Here is a 15920-nt window from a genome sequence, read left to right as displayed (position 1 = left end):
TACATAATTGTGTAATAAAATCTTTAGGTTGAAGTTTTCATACTAGAGGGCTTAAGTCCCTTAGTTCAATACTCTTTGGCTTTTGACTGCCTGATTTTTTTCATATTTTCTTTAACTTGGGGAGGGAACGGTATGCATAGTTAAACTTAATCATTGGTGACAATAATAGGTATGCATGTGGATGTATGTTTACTTAGCAATTCTTGCCACTGTTTTTAAATATGTTAATTGATAAACTAGTTCAGTAACTTGACATCTTGCACAGTTCTTGCTTTGGTTTCTTGGAGCTTTTTAAAAATTTCAAAAGCGAAAAAAAGGAAACAAATTCCTTAACATCCTAATCAGTCCTTGTAGATCTTTTTTAAAAAAAAGACTTGAATGAGATGCAGCTGTGCCCCATGCTCCAAGGGGCCATAAGCTCATTACATCATGTGATTTAAGAAAAAAAAATACAGCCTTATATTTGGATCTCTATATCAGGCCCTACTCTTGAGTGACACTCTTTTTAGAAAATTAAATGAAAAGAGTATTGGAAAGGGAGGGGAAAACAATATGAACTGTTGAAATTGCATATTAAATGCACATTAATTGACTGGATCTTGTGCAGCTTCAAACACAGATTTTGAAAATGTGCACATACATAAATGTGTCTTGAACCTACTGCCACAGCATAACTGTATTGCCAGAATTTCCCTTTCCTCCATATTTGGCAAACTAAGAAATTTCATAAATTCATAGTTCTGTAGAATAGGGTGAAATCATTGTGTTCCTAGATGAGCTTTTTTCTTAGAAACACTTATAATAAACAGTATCTGCTTTAGAGTGTCTTTTGTTAAGATTCAGATTCACTGAAAACAACTATGCGTACACTTTGGAACTTAAAATATAATCAGTACCTGTTTGAGTAAGTCTGTAGGAAAGAGTGAACTGTCCTCCATACTTTCATGCTCCCTGTAATTGATTTACAGCCTTTTTGTGGAAAATGTCCTTCAAATGTGAAAGGAAACAGTGGCATCTGCCAGAGCATTGAAGTGTACTATTCTTCTTGCCGATCTACTGAATGTGAACATGCAGAAGTTGAAGAAATTAAATGTGCACAGTACCCTGTTTGCACACAATTAAAAAGTTAAACACTAAATCTATTCCAGTTGTGGTACAATAATGAGAAGTCCAGGAGGCAATCTTTGTACTTCTTTTGCTAGGATGATTACAGTAAATAGCTGCTTTTTAAGGATGTCTGAATAAACAAGTGCAAGCCTGAGGCTTTCTGGCTTGTACTCCAGGGTAGTCCATGTAGCGTAAACTTGGCTGTGCCTATGCTGCCTGCATAGGTGGAATCCCGTTCCCGCAAGAAGTGCAGGATTATCAAAAAGACCATTAAATGTCTCCTCGTGGACAGTGTAAACTAGATGTAGTAGCTGAATTGCATGAGATTCAGAAATGCACTGCAGTTTTTCCGTAACATTTTCAGTTGCTCTGATTAACACTAGAGGGAGCTGAATACTTAAATTGTTGTTTTCCATTAATAAATACTGCAGTGGGATACGGGGAGATTGTCTTCCCCAACCCATTTTTTCCTACAGCTGCCAAATTGGTATTTAAGCAAAATTACCAAATTCTATGTGAAAACCACCACTTAAGTGACTAGCAAGACATTGGTTTATCCAAGTTATTTTTAACACTAAGCTTAGCACAGCACTATCAAGTGATTCTTCTTTATAGTGGTAATTTTGTAATATGTTTAAAATCTGTTGGGATTTGAAATTGTAAAATGGTAAAGTAGTCACAAAGCTGCTACAAGAATAAATTGGATCATGTCTGGAAAGTGATGTGAAAATGAAGAACGTGTAATAGTGCTGTGGGCATCCATCGTGCCTTCCGCTCCCTGTGCGGTTCCATAATGACAGCTTAATTTCTAAACCACAGAAGTGGGAGAGCATTGAAATGAGAAGTTGTGGATTTTGTGCCTTTACAAGAGTAGCTTAAAAAGAAAGGGGGTGGGGGGTTGGGGGTTGGCAGGGTTAAGTCCTCCAGAGATGCAGACTTGCTCATAGTCTTACTCTTGAGACCATGCCATGGGTCCTGGAGATCCTCTGGTAGCACTCTTCCACACTTAACACGTCCAGCGTACTGGCTGCTCACCAGCAGCCCGCATCCATAGTTTGCAGGTCTGAAGAGTTTTAAGTGTGGTCAGTAGAGCTGTGTTGCTGCAGGTCAGGTACCAATAACCTGGATTTTGAGGACTTGCCTTGGGTAATAGCAAGGCAATGAAAATAGAAGAGACTATCTAGAAGTGGAAATAAAGTGCAAAAGGAAAAAGGGCTTGTCCTCTCCCTGCAATAGTAGAGGCAAAGTAGTCTTTGATTTTCTTTCTTTATAGTTGCAGCTACATTTGTAACTCCTGGAGTTCATAAATGGGAAAGTTCCTTCAGCTCTTTCTAAAACACTTCAAGAGGGGAGGCTCTCTTCTGAGACTATTTACCTGATGATTCAAGTCTTCAACAAAAATCGTGATCTTGAGATTTCAGTTACTACGTTTTTATATTACATACGAGCACAGCTGCAACTTTAACTGTAGTGTGACTAGTAGCTACCCCGCATAAAGGTGACTGTTTATGCAAACATCTCTAATTTGAACAAAACTGAGCACAAGCTCAAGCAGCTTTGTCATTTCAGTATCTTTTGAACACATATAACTCAAGCTTAGACTGAATGTCAGTAAGGCCCTGCAGTTCTGTAACACAGTACAAAAGTAGTTTGGCATGGTTCCTCCTTTTGAAGAACCTCTGGAAGACAGAATAGGATGTGTGAATGAATGAACAGGCAGGAATTGCAGCAGAGAGCAGTTCTGCTTGCTGAAGATGTGGAAAGTTGCATCTTTTTGATGGGTTGTTTTTCCTCAGATACTACTCAGAAAGCCTAACCAACCAAATTTGAGTGCCTCTTGGTTTTTGGTACCTGAAGAAGTCGTTAATTAAACACTACGTTCCAGCCACAGTTTTGCTTAAACACTTTGTGAGGCGAATTCAATCTTTTTAAAATACCTTGTTATTGCTACTTTTTTTTATAATTTCCACAGTGCTGTAAAGGTATCCATAGTCTGTGAAGCTGATCCCAGTTTACATGAATTACTAATTTAATGGATGAATGAATGACTGTGCAGAAGTTGAAATGATTGGGTTTATTTAGTGAAATACTTCTTCATTTTTGTAGAAGGTGATTAATGCTTTGAGCAGTGTTATCTGCTCCATGTGGTGATATTTAATAGTATACCTACCTTTAATGAAATAAACTCATTACATTGTATTAATTTGATTGCGTCTTCTGCTACTTATGTTCTTTATAGCTTTAAAAAAGCAGTGGTTTAAATGCTAACAACTTCATTGCTGCTAAATTAAGTCTCCTCATGTCATTTTCTTCACAAATAGTAAGCAGTGTTAGAAATTAGAAGCTGAGTCAATGGTTCTGCACCATAGTTTAGGGATACAGTGGCATACAATCCAGCCTCTGTGATAAATATAACCAATGTTTGCCAGCAGTATTGCTTGTAGTACTTTCTGGTTTAGTTTCATTTGGTGTCTCCTGCTATGGCAAGAACACTGGATTATGTTCCAATCCAAACAGCAATAAAAATAAAAATCTTGATGCTTGTCTAGCATATATAGTGCTCTATTGCAGCAGTCTCTCTGAAATCCTCCTCATACTACCTGTTGTACAATGCTTGGGCTGAATACAATGCAAGGACAAGTTTGTTGTTGGTTACTGGTAGTCATTCCTGTAGATTGATTGGGTTCTTGAAGAAGATTTTTATGGATTACAGCTGAATTTTGCATGGTCATATGTTACGTTGTATGATTTTCTCATTGTATTTGCTTGTTATCTGGAACTGATTTATGCTGTTCTCAGAAAATACAACACATTCTGTCTTACGGCAGATATTTTTTTTTGTGAGGAGAATGGAAAAGCAATTTGTAGCAATGTTTTTGCCTGTATTTTCCCAAAAGACTACTAACTTTCATCTTTATCTGATGTTGCCCTGTGAAGGATAATAAAGTAGATAAAATGGGACTTTATGTATTGCAGCTTTACTGGTACATCAGAAGGCCAGGATGGAGCGACTTCAACGAGAGCTTGAGATTCAAAAGAAAAAGTTGGATAAACTAAAATCAGAGGTCAATGAAATGGAGAATAATCTAACACGAAGGCGCCTGAAAAGATCGAATTCTGTTTCCCAAATTCCATCAGTAAGTTGAAATGTCTGTAAGCTATAAACCTAAACCACAAGTGTGGTCTGTCACAATAAATTAAAGGAACAGTTGCTCATATATTGACAATATACTAGTGACAGGCAGCATAGCTAGAACTAAACTGGTAAACAGTGTAAAGACTAAATATGCCTTATTTAACCACAACCTTTCAGTTCACTAACTGCTTTGTGAAGTGTCGCTTTTAAAGGCAGTCATAAAAAGTTTGACCTGGTAGTCCTTCTAGGTGTTCTTAAAGGCATGATCACCTAATGTTTTAGACTACAACTTAATACTCCTACTGCTTTCCACACAAAGTATTTTTTGATCCTCATGCTTACACCAATATCAGAGAAACTGATTAAAGCACCAGTTTTCAGTGCCAGAAGATCATTGGTATGGTAGACCCTTGGTTGTGTCCTGACCACAGTCTGGAGTTGTTCAGGCAGCTCTGAAGTCTGGTGAGAGAAGAATTCAGTGGGTCTGAAAGCTTTTTGTAAGGGTATGCTTGCATTAAAAGAGAGGTTGTTATAAGGGGAGATTCCTTTATCTTCACTTCTGAAATAACTAAATGCTGTCTACCTGTGCGTGAATGATAACTGATAATAAAATGGGAAAGTTTAGTCTAACAGGCAGATTTTTTTTTCCAGCTGGAAGAAATGCAACAGTTAAGAAGTTGTAACAGACAGCTGCAGATAGACATAGATTGCCTAACCAAAGAGATTGATCTTTTTCAAGCAAGAGGTACAGTATGTCTTAGTACATCAGCAACTGTAAATGTTGATTTTTTTTTTTCACTTCTGTCACTGTCTGCATGTATTAAAAGCATCTGTGTTCTAAATGATGGGTATACACACTATTTGCAAAATCATCACATTAGTTTGAGCAAAACCATGGAAGTAATTGTCCTCTAAGCCTGTTGTTTTTGTTGGCTCTATGATTTTCCTAATCCCACGGTCATTCCTATCTCATACTTGGCTCAGAAGAGAGAAACTTGTGATGCCATTTTATTTAATAAATGCCGGGGGGAAAAGATCTGGCTATTTGAGTATCAAAGAAGAGGGAGAAGTGGTTTTCTAAATTAATACAGCCATGCATATGCGTCCATCTCTCTTGTCTTCCACTCTTTCTGTCTTGTATTCAGCCTCTCAAGGTAGCAAATATAAAGTACAGTTGTAACTTCCAGTGTCCTCTCTTCCTTCTGCTTTCCTTGTGTTCAGAGACACAGCCTTTGGTCATGAGGGTGAAATTATAAGACAGATGAGCCAGTTCAAGAGCTGCCAACAAGAGGTCCCTCTCTCTTCCTGCTTCCTTCTCCTGCTGCTTACTGTGCTCTGGCTCTGTATTAGCTTTTTAGACCTTTTGCAGAGCTGATTCTGCTCACTAGCCAAGCAAAAAATGTTGCATTGCTGGAAAAGCTTGCTATAGCTGATGTGAGGGAGAACATGGGAAAGGAGAACTGAGATAGTGAGAGGGGAAGGGACTAATGCTTTCCACTTTCAGCAGCAGTGAGCTGTTAGATCAGTTCAGTCATGAGCCATGGAAGTTCTCCTTGAGACAGTGTACCTGCAGATAAGGAGACAGTAGACAGGTGTGCTGAATGTAATGCACTAAAAACTTGAACTTAAATAGAATATACAAATTGTATGTGATTTCGTACCTGTTTGTTACAGTAAATTGGAGTTAGCAGTTCCTCTAAGTATTAAATCTAAGCATATATAATATACTGCATAGTAGATTGCATGTCTCTTTCAGTATAGTTACAATTTAGAAAAGGTCTCAAGTAAAATTTACTAATAAAATGCTGTTATATTTAAGAGTGGCAGAAAAAAATATATTTAAGGAGTTTGGTCTGGTGGATTCTGTTTCTGACCTCACTTTATGTTGCATATCTTGGGCAATAAGTTTGTTCAAGTGTACTGTTGACATCACTAATATCTCAGGTCTGTATTGACATCTTGATAGAAAAGGTGATAAGTGAATAATAGTGCTGTTTCAGAATTGCTGCTGAAAAAAAGCCCCAATATGCTTTCCTACCCAAGTTTAAAGTTTTAAAACTACTGCATTTTTTTATTTTTAGGACCACATTTTAATCCCAGCGCTATTCATAATTTTTACGATAATATTGGATTTCTTGGTCCGGTGCCACCAAAACCTAAAGGTACTGTACTGTTAAACTTTTAGGAATTAATACTAGTATCTGGTTTGCATCTACTATCAAGTTCTATTCTGTGAATCTAGTTTAAATGTTGGTTATGAAATAGATTACTTCAAAAGCATACGAACCTCGCATTTTATTTGTATTGGAAGTAAATATGCTTCTGTTTGCTCTTGTTTCCTCTCTCTTTATACATTCAGGAAAGAAAAGTGTATTAAGTGGGCTATGTTTAAAGATGGATAATATGTTTGGAGGTAGTTTAAGTAAATGGAAGCATCCATCTTTTAAAAATGAGTGTGAGATACATTGCTTAGGGGTGAGTGAAACTCGCTCAGGTGACTTGTTCTTGTTGAAAAGTGGATTTACTCACATGTTACAGGAACTCAGTTTGGTTACCCTGACTGGACTTCCTGGCTACTGTAGACTTTGTATTCACAATTTACATAAAAGCCTCTTCTGACTGTTGTTAAATAAACATAGTTTTAGATATTTGAAGAGGAAAACTCCCAGTTGCCCAATAGGGCAGTCAGTATTGCTGAATTTATTAGTCAGTCTTGAATGTTCTGCTTGTCGTTAAGTTTTGTGTCTTTTTATTTTGCCCTTGGGATGTTAAACAAAACAGAATAATTACCTCTTGTGTGTTACATAAAGCAGAGAATGAAATTAACTTGTTTGCAGATAGCATCATACCATGACCTATGGGCACACCACCTAATGAAATCGATAATCCACTGTAATGTTTCTGTGCAGTGCTTCTGTCTCCACAAGTTCTCCACATAATGTGTGTGTCTGGGCAGTTGGTCCCTGTAGTGTGCAGTGACTGTTATGGAATCTGTCTTACAGGTTTCTGACCATTCTGTATTTCAAAATGGTCTAGGTAAATTAGGGGTTTTTTGTCCTCCAGACTGTACCCCCTCCAAACTGGTACTGTGCTTCATGCTTTAAGGTGTTGGGGGGTTTTTTTATCCTTTATCCAAGCTGTTAGTGAAAATACTGAGCAAAGTTAAATCCATATACAGTCCTATTAGACACATTTTACAGCTGAACCACAAAGACTTTATCAAAAGTTCTGTCAATTGCGTTGTGCCCTTTACAGTAAATAAAAACTAACATATCAAAGAAGAAAATTAAAATTAATTTTCTATTACTAGTTAACATTTGCATTGATTCATCTTCTAGGAACCCACAAATTTAAGCGTCTAATAATTTGGTACAACCTATCTTGAAAATGCAAAGTCAACCCTGACTGGTTGATAAACCTCTGAAGCCCCTCTTATATTTTATCTCTTTTCTTTTTTAAAAAGTATCACTACTGTATCTTACTCCTTCAATAACTTTAATTTTCAGTTCATTTTAAGTTTTAATTTAGCTATGATGTAGGGTGTGACTTAAACCAGAATTACTGCTGTTCACAAGAATGAAACACAGTTCTCTTTGCAGTTGTGATCGGTAGCATTGTGCTTTCTGAAGCTGTCGCTGACATTTTGCAGGAGTTGCAATTGGCTACTTGGTAAAGAGATGTTCTCCTGTCAAAATAATTGGCCAAAAGACTTTGCTGCCGTTGTCTAAACCAGGAACCCTTGACTTGAGAAGTCACTCTTCTGTCTTTTCACCTTTTTTCATTTCTTCTTGCTCTTCATCTCTTCTCTTTTAAAGCTGTTGAAGGTTCTTGTCTAGCACATCATGCAAAAAGATACATGTGTATGCTTGGGAGGATTGTTCTATAGCATGACTAGACAGAGCTGGGCATTGATTTATCATTAGCGTATCTGACTACTTATCTGGTTTGAGGAAGAACTGCTGATACTCATCCTAGGGTCAAAACGTCAAATATGTCAAAAGGTTACAGGGCACTTATTTCTTGTCATAATGAATTTTAGACTGCTCTGTAGACCTCAGACTTCTAAATCTTGTGCACGTTTCCTGTGCTGATTAATTTCTAAGTTTTATCTCCTTTTCATGCAACAGCTTTGAACTGAGACCAAAAGGGAGGAAAGCAGAGTGAAGGGTTGGGAAACTTGCTTTTTATAGTTTCACCTTGTGCCATTTGGCTGCCTTACAATCAAGCTGTAGTCAAGGGGGTGGTAAAAAGCTGCCTCTGTCACTTGTAATAACTGTGCTGTTCTCAGAGGAACAAGATAGTTCTCAGTTACTGAAAAAAATAATCTCAAAATTCTTTCCATGCTGTTCTTGGTTAGTAACTGCTTTATCTTATCTCTTTCATGTCACAGATCAGAGGTCCATTGTGAAAACACCAAAGACTGTTCCAGACACAGATGAAGATGAGGGAGCTCAGTGGAGTTGTACTGCCTGTACTTTTTTAAATCATCCGGCCTTAAATCGCTGTGAACAGTGTGAAATGCCCAGGCATTTCTGAGCCAACAGGCCTGTTACATTTTGTAAAACCATAGCAAGCGTACAAGGAACTATCCAGTCGTTGCGGGGCAAAAAAAGCATTTACACGTAGGATTTTGTAAAACTGAAGGTGTGACGAGATGGTATTTTGCTAATGTTAAATGTCAGCCCACAGAGCTAGTAATACCTCAGTGTTGTGTCACAGGCAGTTGAAATCAATCGGCTGAAAGGTAATCTGCTGAAAGACTCAGTTGCCAGCTGCCTAAACCATGTACAGTATTACCAGTATCCCAGTAACACACACCATGTTCAGTGCTTAGGTGTTGCCCATCCTCTTCTCTGCCCCGATGTCACTACTGAATTTTGACAGGGGAAAGGAATAGAGTGCTAGCATTTTTGTTTTCAGAGCTTTCAGTGAAACACTACATGCACAGAGAAGATCTAAAAGGAACAAGGTTTAACTATTTAAACTGTTTGCTGCCAAGTAGTGCCTTCGATAAAGGGAAGAACTTCACAAGTCAGTGGTACTCTTTGCCTTGTCTTCCCTGAAAACATGTCTGTGAAGCCAGAAATCAGTACAATCACGTCTAAAGATGAAAAGGAAAAACTGCATGCGTTGTCTGTACAATACACACAGTGAAATACCCCAAAGCTTTTCCTACTGTACATAGCTCTAGAGCCTGCTTTAAGTGATTTCTTTTCTTCACCTTTATTATTTTCTTGTACTTCTGTATGTATAGTGTAATAGTCTTTTTGTTAACTTTCTTTTTTCCCTTTAAGTGATTAAGCACGATCATGTCCCTTTTTTTAGCCTTTTATCTGAGAGAAACAATGCCTTAAAATAAGAGCATTAATAAGAAACTATGCACAAAATAGCTTTCCTCTGCTCATTCTGTACATTGCTCTTGTAAATGCTGATGATCTGTGAAGACCTGCAGATGCAGCGTGGTAAAAATGCAGGAAAAGTTGGAAGAGTTATGCATATAGTTCACTCTGTACACTGAGTTTTACGGTGGGTGACACAAGGTAGCATTTTGTCTGGCGTGAGGAAACTTTATTCTAAAACTTTCAACCCACCAACAGATCAGCATCCAATTTAAGCTTGCTTCATCTGCTGGGTATCTTGCAGACTCCTGAAGAGAGATTCATTGGGGAAGTACATACAGTGCCAAAAGTCAACAGCAGCAGCATCGTACAGCTTTGTTCAAGGACTTTAAATGCTTTCCTGTTTTGGCAGCCAGTTTCTAAACCTGACTTTGTGGTGAAGTCTCATATTTATAGAAAACAAGGATAGCAATATTTAGGACAACTGAAATAAAGGCTGGAAAGAGAAATCAAAAAGACTTGAATACTGAAGCAACCTCAAGCATCTCTTTATTTTGATGATCTATTTTTTTAAGGAAAATATTCACATGATCGGGGATGTATGTAACCGAGATCAAGAAAATGGAGTTCCAGTACAGTATGCATGAAAGACGGCACGCAAAGAATTATGTAGCAGCACTTAGCGTGAGGCTGGAGGGAGTGCTAACAATGTAGCAAGAGACAAAGTAGACTGTCACCCACTGTAAACATTTGCCAGTGGACACTTTTACTAGGAGTTTTACAAGTGATCTATGTGAATGCACAGAGGCCTTTGTTTTGAAGGCTTTGCGTTATTTTTTACGTGGGAAGAAAATGCCGATCCCAGGTAATTAGGCAGTAGACCCAAAGCACTTGCATTCAATGCATTTTGTTTATAAAATGAGGCCTTGTTTTTCAGCTTCATCTGCAGTTCTATGTGAAGATTGACAAATCAGTTTTTACCTGTTTATTAATAAAATCTAATTTGGATATCTTGAGTTGATGGTTTTGTGATTTAGCTGGGTAAACTGCCTTTGTAACAGATAAGTTATTTATAAAAATTAAAAAAAAATTATATTCTAATGTTTGCTTTTGTGATTTGTTTGCTTTTTCGTTGCTGTGGAGCAACAGAATACTCAACAGAACAATAAGCATTAACAGTATTAAAAGTAGGCTGATTTCTTGTGACCAGAGATTTTATTTAAGCCTTTGTTTTGTTGACTCTTATCTTCCCTCCCATGCATAATTCTGTTTAATTCTCATTCAGGAAGTGTAAGGAATGCATTCCATTAAGTTGCACTGGCAAGGTTGTGTCCTGACCAAAGAACTATCACTTATTCATAAAGTAATAAGCTAGACACAGGTCTCTTACTTCATGCTTTGATTTTTTAAAAAAAAATTCTCATTTAAAATGGGCAACCACTTTGTCTAAGGTAACAGATTATGTTCTTTGTGTACTGTTAATACAAGCACGGTTTAAAGATTATCTGTATTTTGGTGCTATGTATGGTGCTATGAGATGTGGATTGTTCCTGGACGTGTCTTTCCCACTTGGATTCTGCCGAGACAGACATTTGGTGTGTGGAGTTTGGCTTTCCTGAGACGCAGTGATGCTGTGTAAAAGGCCCTCAGGAGGCATCTGTAAATGGATCCAGGAAAAAACATTCCTTAATGCAGATTGATCAACTGGACTGCTGTAATCTGCTGCATGAAAAATAGTGTTTGGGGTGAGGAGGGCAGCTGTATTTAAAAAGTAAACAACAAACTCCAGTCATCTGTGGGATGGAAAAAAGCATGTTTGAGGAAATGGGTAAAATGGAATTCTGCTCATCTTATCAAATAAGTGATTGATCTTTTCCCTGCGTTTTTTGCAGTGTTTATTTTCTGAAGGGAAAAGAGTATTTGCATGCTAGCTCAAGCTAGCTATGCAGAGCCATCGACTTAGTAGTATGGCAGTGTATCAGGCAGTATGTTCAATAACTGATCCAGAAATAGTGGTACAAGAGAAATGACAACTCCAGTGTCATCTGTTCCACAGACTTTTTACCTTCACCTTCAGGGGTTTTATGTTCTTTCTGTATTTCAGGTCATGTATATCATTGACTCTTCCTTCAAGCTGATACCAGTATACTGGCATATCACTACTGTATGTTTTTAAAGGGTATGTTTTTAGGGGTTTAAATTTTGAAGCATGAAATAGATTTCATTGCTGCACCTTTTTCCTCACAGAAGACAAATATAAATGAAATGCAGTAAGGTTAGACTTCGTATGGTTAACATCAGTAGTTTATCTTGGATGCTGATTTATGACTTTACATTTCTGTACTGTCTTTGTCAGGGATGTCTATAATTGTAAAAAAACAAATGTTATTGTACTCTTTAGCTCGAAGGGACAAGTACACTTGGCTTTTAGAGATGCTTCTGTTTATTTTTTGTGAATATGTGAAATATTCATCACTTGGTCAAGCTTCAGAATTGGGATAACTTTAGAAATGCAGTCAGTGAAACTGAGGGACAGAGCTGGTGACCAGGCTGCCGTGTCACATCAGCTCTGTGGAACGGACTGCAGTTCGCATTGCTAGCAGTCTAGATAAATCAGAAAAATATGTGTCTTCTGCAGGCTCCAATTAGTAGAGCTATTCTCTTGCCCACGAGTATGGTTGTGTGGCACCCCTGAAATTCAGAATAATTGTGAGATTTGATATTTTCAGTCTCAAGCTACTGATAGATTTTAAAACTGCATGATCAGTATTTGTCTGTGTGTAATTGTTTTATTTGTATGAACTTAATCAATTTTATGATTTTTAAGTGTCTACCTTCAGCGTATTTTGTAGATGCCCATTTTTCATTTTAGGAAAAGTATCTTTATCGGTACTGCATTTCTTCAATCAAATTCCTCTCCCTTGAATGTATATAGGATCCTGGAGACAAATGAAAGGAAAACTTGATTAAAGATGCTGAACAAGCATTAGAAGAGCAAAAAATAATAAAAAAAAAAGAGTATTGAAATCTCAGTATTTACCCCTTTCAATACGGCAAAGAATTTGCAATACAGTTAATAGCATCTGTAGTGTAGCTTGTGAATTCATGGCAACTCTTACTAATATTTAGTTCTAACTTTAAATAGCAAGGAAATGCTTTGACATATTATTTTATCCCTTGTGTAAAAAAGTCTTATAATTTGAACAGAAAATACAAATTTAGCTTTGAACTTTTGATTCCTTTCATTGCCATAGAGTAGAATGGTTACACTGCATTCATTTTTCAAGCCTGACTGCTTGAATAGCTCTTTTATTGCTAATTTTTAGGAACAGTCTTTGATTTTCCTGTAGTGCAGAATGTCTTATGAGGCTTATTTTGTGTAAACTAATTAAAAATAACTGGAGAGTGAGAGAACAGGAAGAGTTAGTATGAAATGTTTGAAGATTCAGGCACCGTGACAAGCTGAAGTGCTGTAGGAACACTTGGGAATGATGATGAACACGGAGAATTGTCATCAGACTAAATTTGACTTTTTCTTTTTGATACAATTCTCAATGGTTTTTGTTTGTTTGAGCAGTTCTGTATCAGTGATACGCCTGCTTCTACAGGAGAGCTTCTCTGAGGCAGTTCTGGTAGAACTCAGAAGCACTTGCTTCAGTCAGACTTCAAACTTGTTAATTCCCAGCAGTGTAAGTAGATATAATTATGTTTTCATCAGATATGTGGGTATTTTTAATATTTAACCAAAACAGAACAATCTCTGGCTAGTGCAATGCTGCTGCAGGCATAAGTTTAGCTGACTATTTCTCCCAGTGTCCCATTCTTTTCATTGATTTAAGTTGCAGATACCTGTGTGTGGTTACAGAGGCGCCAAAATGATTGATTATGTACATGGGTTCAAACTGTATTATTTGTGAGTTTATTTAAAATAGTGAAATGCTATCGTATTGCATGTTGGTGCAGATTTTGAAGGATAATAGTAGTATGTCAATTTGGGTACTGCTCAAACGAGCAACTTGATGCTTGTGTAAACATAATTCCATTTTTATGGATGTGCAGTGTTACGGCTTTAAATTCTGTGACTGCGTGCTGGTTTTCCACACCTTTTATAGGAGCACAGTGCCAGTACAATTTTGATGTAGTTGATTTGGTAACAAATGGAGGAAATGTGTATTAAGCATTTTTAATGTAGTTTTGTCTTAGTAGACAGCAGCAGACCACATCCAGCCTGTGACTGATAAGCTTTGCGTAAATTCAAGTTCCTATTGCAAGTGATTGAGCTCCAGGGCTAAGAGATATGGTGATGGAGATGTAGACAAAATGGACTAAGGAATGCTCTGTCCTTTGTTCTTCATATGCAGAAGTAGGTGGTGTTGCTTTTCTTGCGTCCCCGCTGTAATGCGCAAACTAAAATGTGGCAAATGTAAGGCCTCAAAGCTGGAAAGGCTGCAAATGTTAGAGTCGGGAACTTAGAATGTCGCATCCATAGCATGCCTGGCCGTGAAGACTCGTCATATGCTTGGTCTGTGGTACCTGAGATGTCTGTTGGTACAAGTAGATGTGTTTATAACATCACGTAGCCAGTCATCTGGGGGGATTCCTTGGTTTTGTGGTGGTTGACTGAGTTGGTTGATGTGTTATGTTCCTGGGCACGATGACAAAATGTGTTTCTATCCCATGATTTCTTTGCAGACTGGTACAACACAGTGCTAAGTAAGGTCAGCAGAAGAACAGTAAGGTCAGGGAGCAGCAGCATCAGAGTGTTCAATTTACGTGTGTTTTGACAGGAAAGGATGGCCGACTTGTCAGGCTCGCTTCAGAGGCAGCGGGAGGCACAGTCTGCGTAAGAGGTACCCAGAAAGAGTTCAACACAAAACTCATTCCCCGTTAAATGAGGAACGCGGGTGTCACCACCGTGTATCTGCTCATGTGACAGCCATGTCTCCATCGCATGCCGGGGTCTCGCGTTGGCTTACGTGCCAAGAAAAGGTTCCCAAGGCGGTCCTATGAGGATGGTGGAGGCAAGTCTCTGGAGTCCCTCGGCTGGCTGGTACGCAGCTGCTAACCCACGTCGGAGAGGGGGCACCTGCAGGTAAAATGGGTTATTCTGCCTCGATGGTTTCAGAGGTTGGATGGTTATTCCTTAAAATAGATGCTTTATAGTCGCAAAAGGAAGGCCAGTGCATCCATAATTCTGGATTAGCTTTTTACCATCATACGACAATAATAAACTCTTAAAAGTGGTGTTTTCTACTTAAGGTAGTAAATCTAGAAGTGAGTTCAAAACAGGTTAGTGAATATTGAAAACTCTTCTGGTGTGACAGAAAAATGTGTTTCAGGTGGGAGGATGAATGTTTGGAGCGAAAACTTGATTTTGAAAATTACCAGCCCCAAAACTTTAAATAAAGAACTAGTTTTGTAGTGGCTTTATATTTATGTTGATCTAAGATTGTAAGTAAAGTAGTGTTTGTATGTATGGAATGTCTCTTGTCAGCTGGTATAGAAAAAAAACCTACTTCATTTGCAAACATGACTCATGGTAGCAACTCTGCTTCACAGCTGTAAATTTTAAGTTGGGGAGCCCTTTTTATGTTTTTTTATTTATTTTTAATATTTGGCATTTCACATGTTGTGTCCTGGTTCGAACATAATTGGACAGATGGGTTGGTTTAGTTTTTTAGTGTTTACCAAATCTTTTCTCAGTTTTGCTTCTGTTTTTGGTTTGTGTTAGTCAGATTTCTGGAATGACTTGCTTAGTGTCTTGCTGCAGTGGAGGGTTACTGTCACCCGGTCTGGGGAGCTGAAAGAAGGATGCAGAAGATGCTTGGATGCATTGCGCCCCTCCCTGCTCCTCCAGTTACTTTGGGGCTGTAGCTGACCGCAAACCTGTGGACAGTAGTGAGAAAGTGTGAAATGCTGCTCAAAAAGCGTTTGCCAAAACCAAGTTTCTCTGAAGGGACCTGTTAGAGAGGACAGGGAAGGCAGATTGGGACAGTTGTTCTTGTGCAGCAACTGAAGCAGCAACAGGTCCAGTGCTTCTTTCTGCTGGAAGGTTTATGACACCACTTCAGGGTTTGTACGCTTCTTCTCATGTATAAACCGTAAAAACATCCTAAAGATAATAGGTGTGTTCTCATAGTCTTTATGTTCCAATGTTGGGGCAGGGAAACAAAGGATCACAGACGACAGTAAATAAAAATTTTAAAGGTACCGCAGACGCCACTACCACCGCAGCAAACGCTTATCTCCACAGTATTACTGCGTCACTGGCTCACTTTCTAAAAGCTACCCTGCTCTGGTGACATGGCAGCTCTGCTCGGTGCGGTGTGCAGGACGTA

General features: G+C 38.2%; 1 protein-coding gene across 3 annotated transcripts in view; it reads left to right on the top strand.

The window, feature by feature from the left end:
- Positions 1-10683, top strand: part of TAB2 (TGF-beta activated kinase 1 (MAP3K7) binding protein 2) — a 67933-nt gene extending 57250 nt beyond the window's left edge. For all 3 annotated transcript variants that reach the window (XM_075087970.1, XM_075087972.1, XM_075087971.1), the window contains 4 exons: positions 4084-4244; positions 4895-4988; positions 6325-6405; positions 8634-10683. In XM_075087970.1, the coding sequence (XP_074944071.1) occupies positions 4084-4244; positions 4895-4988; positions 6325-6405; positions 8634-8779 (482 nt within the window). In that variant the 3' untranslated portion in view covers positions 8780-10683. The remainder of the gene's footprint in view (positions 1-4083; positions 4245-4894; positions 4989-6324; positions 6406-8633) is intronic.
- The last annotated feature ends 5237 nt before the right edge of the window (positions 10684-15920 follow it).

The sequence above is a fragment of the Phalacrocorax aristotelis genome, chromosome 3 (genome assembly GCF_949628215.1).
Source record: "Phalacrocorax aristotelis chromosome 3, bGulAri2.1, whole genome shotgun sequence".
Lineage (NCBI taxonomy): Eukaryota > Metazoa > Chordata > Aves > Suliformes > Phalacrocoracidae > Phalacrocorax > Phalacrocorax aristotelis.
The sequence above is the reverse complement of the archived record's forward strand: the minus strand, read 5'-3'. Positions and strand labels throughout refer to the sequence as shown.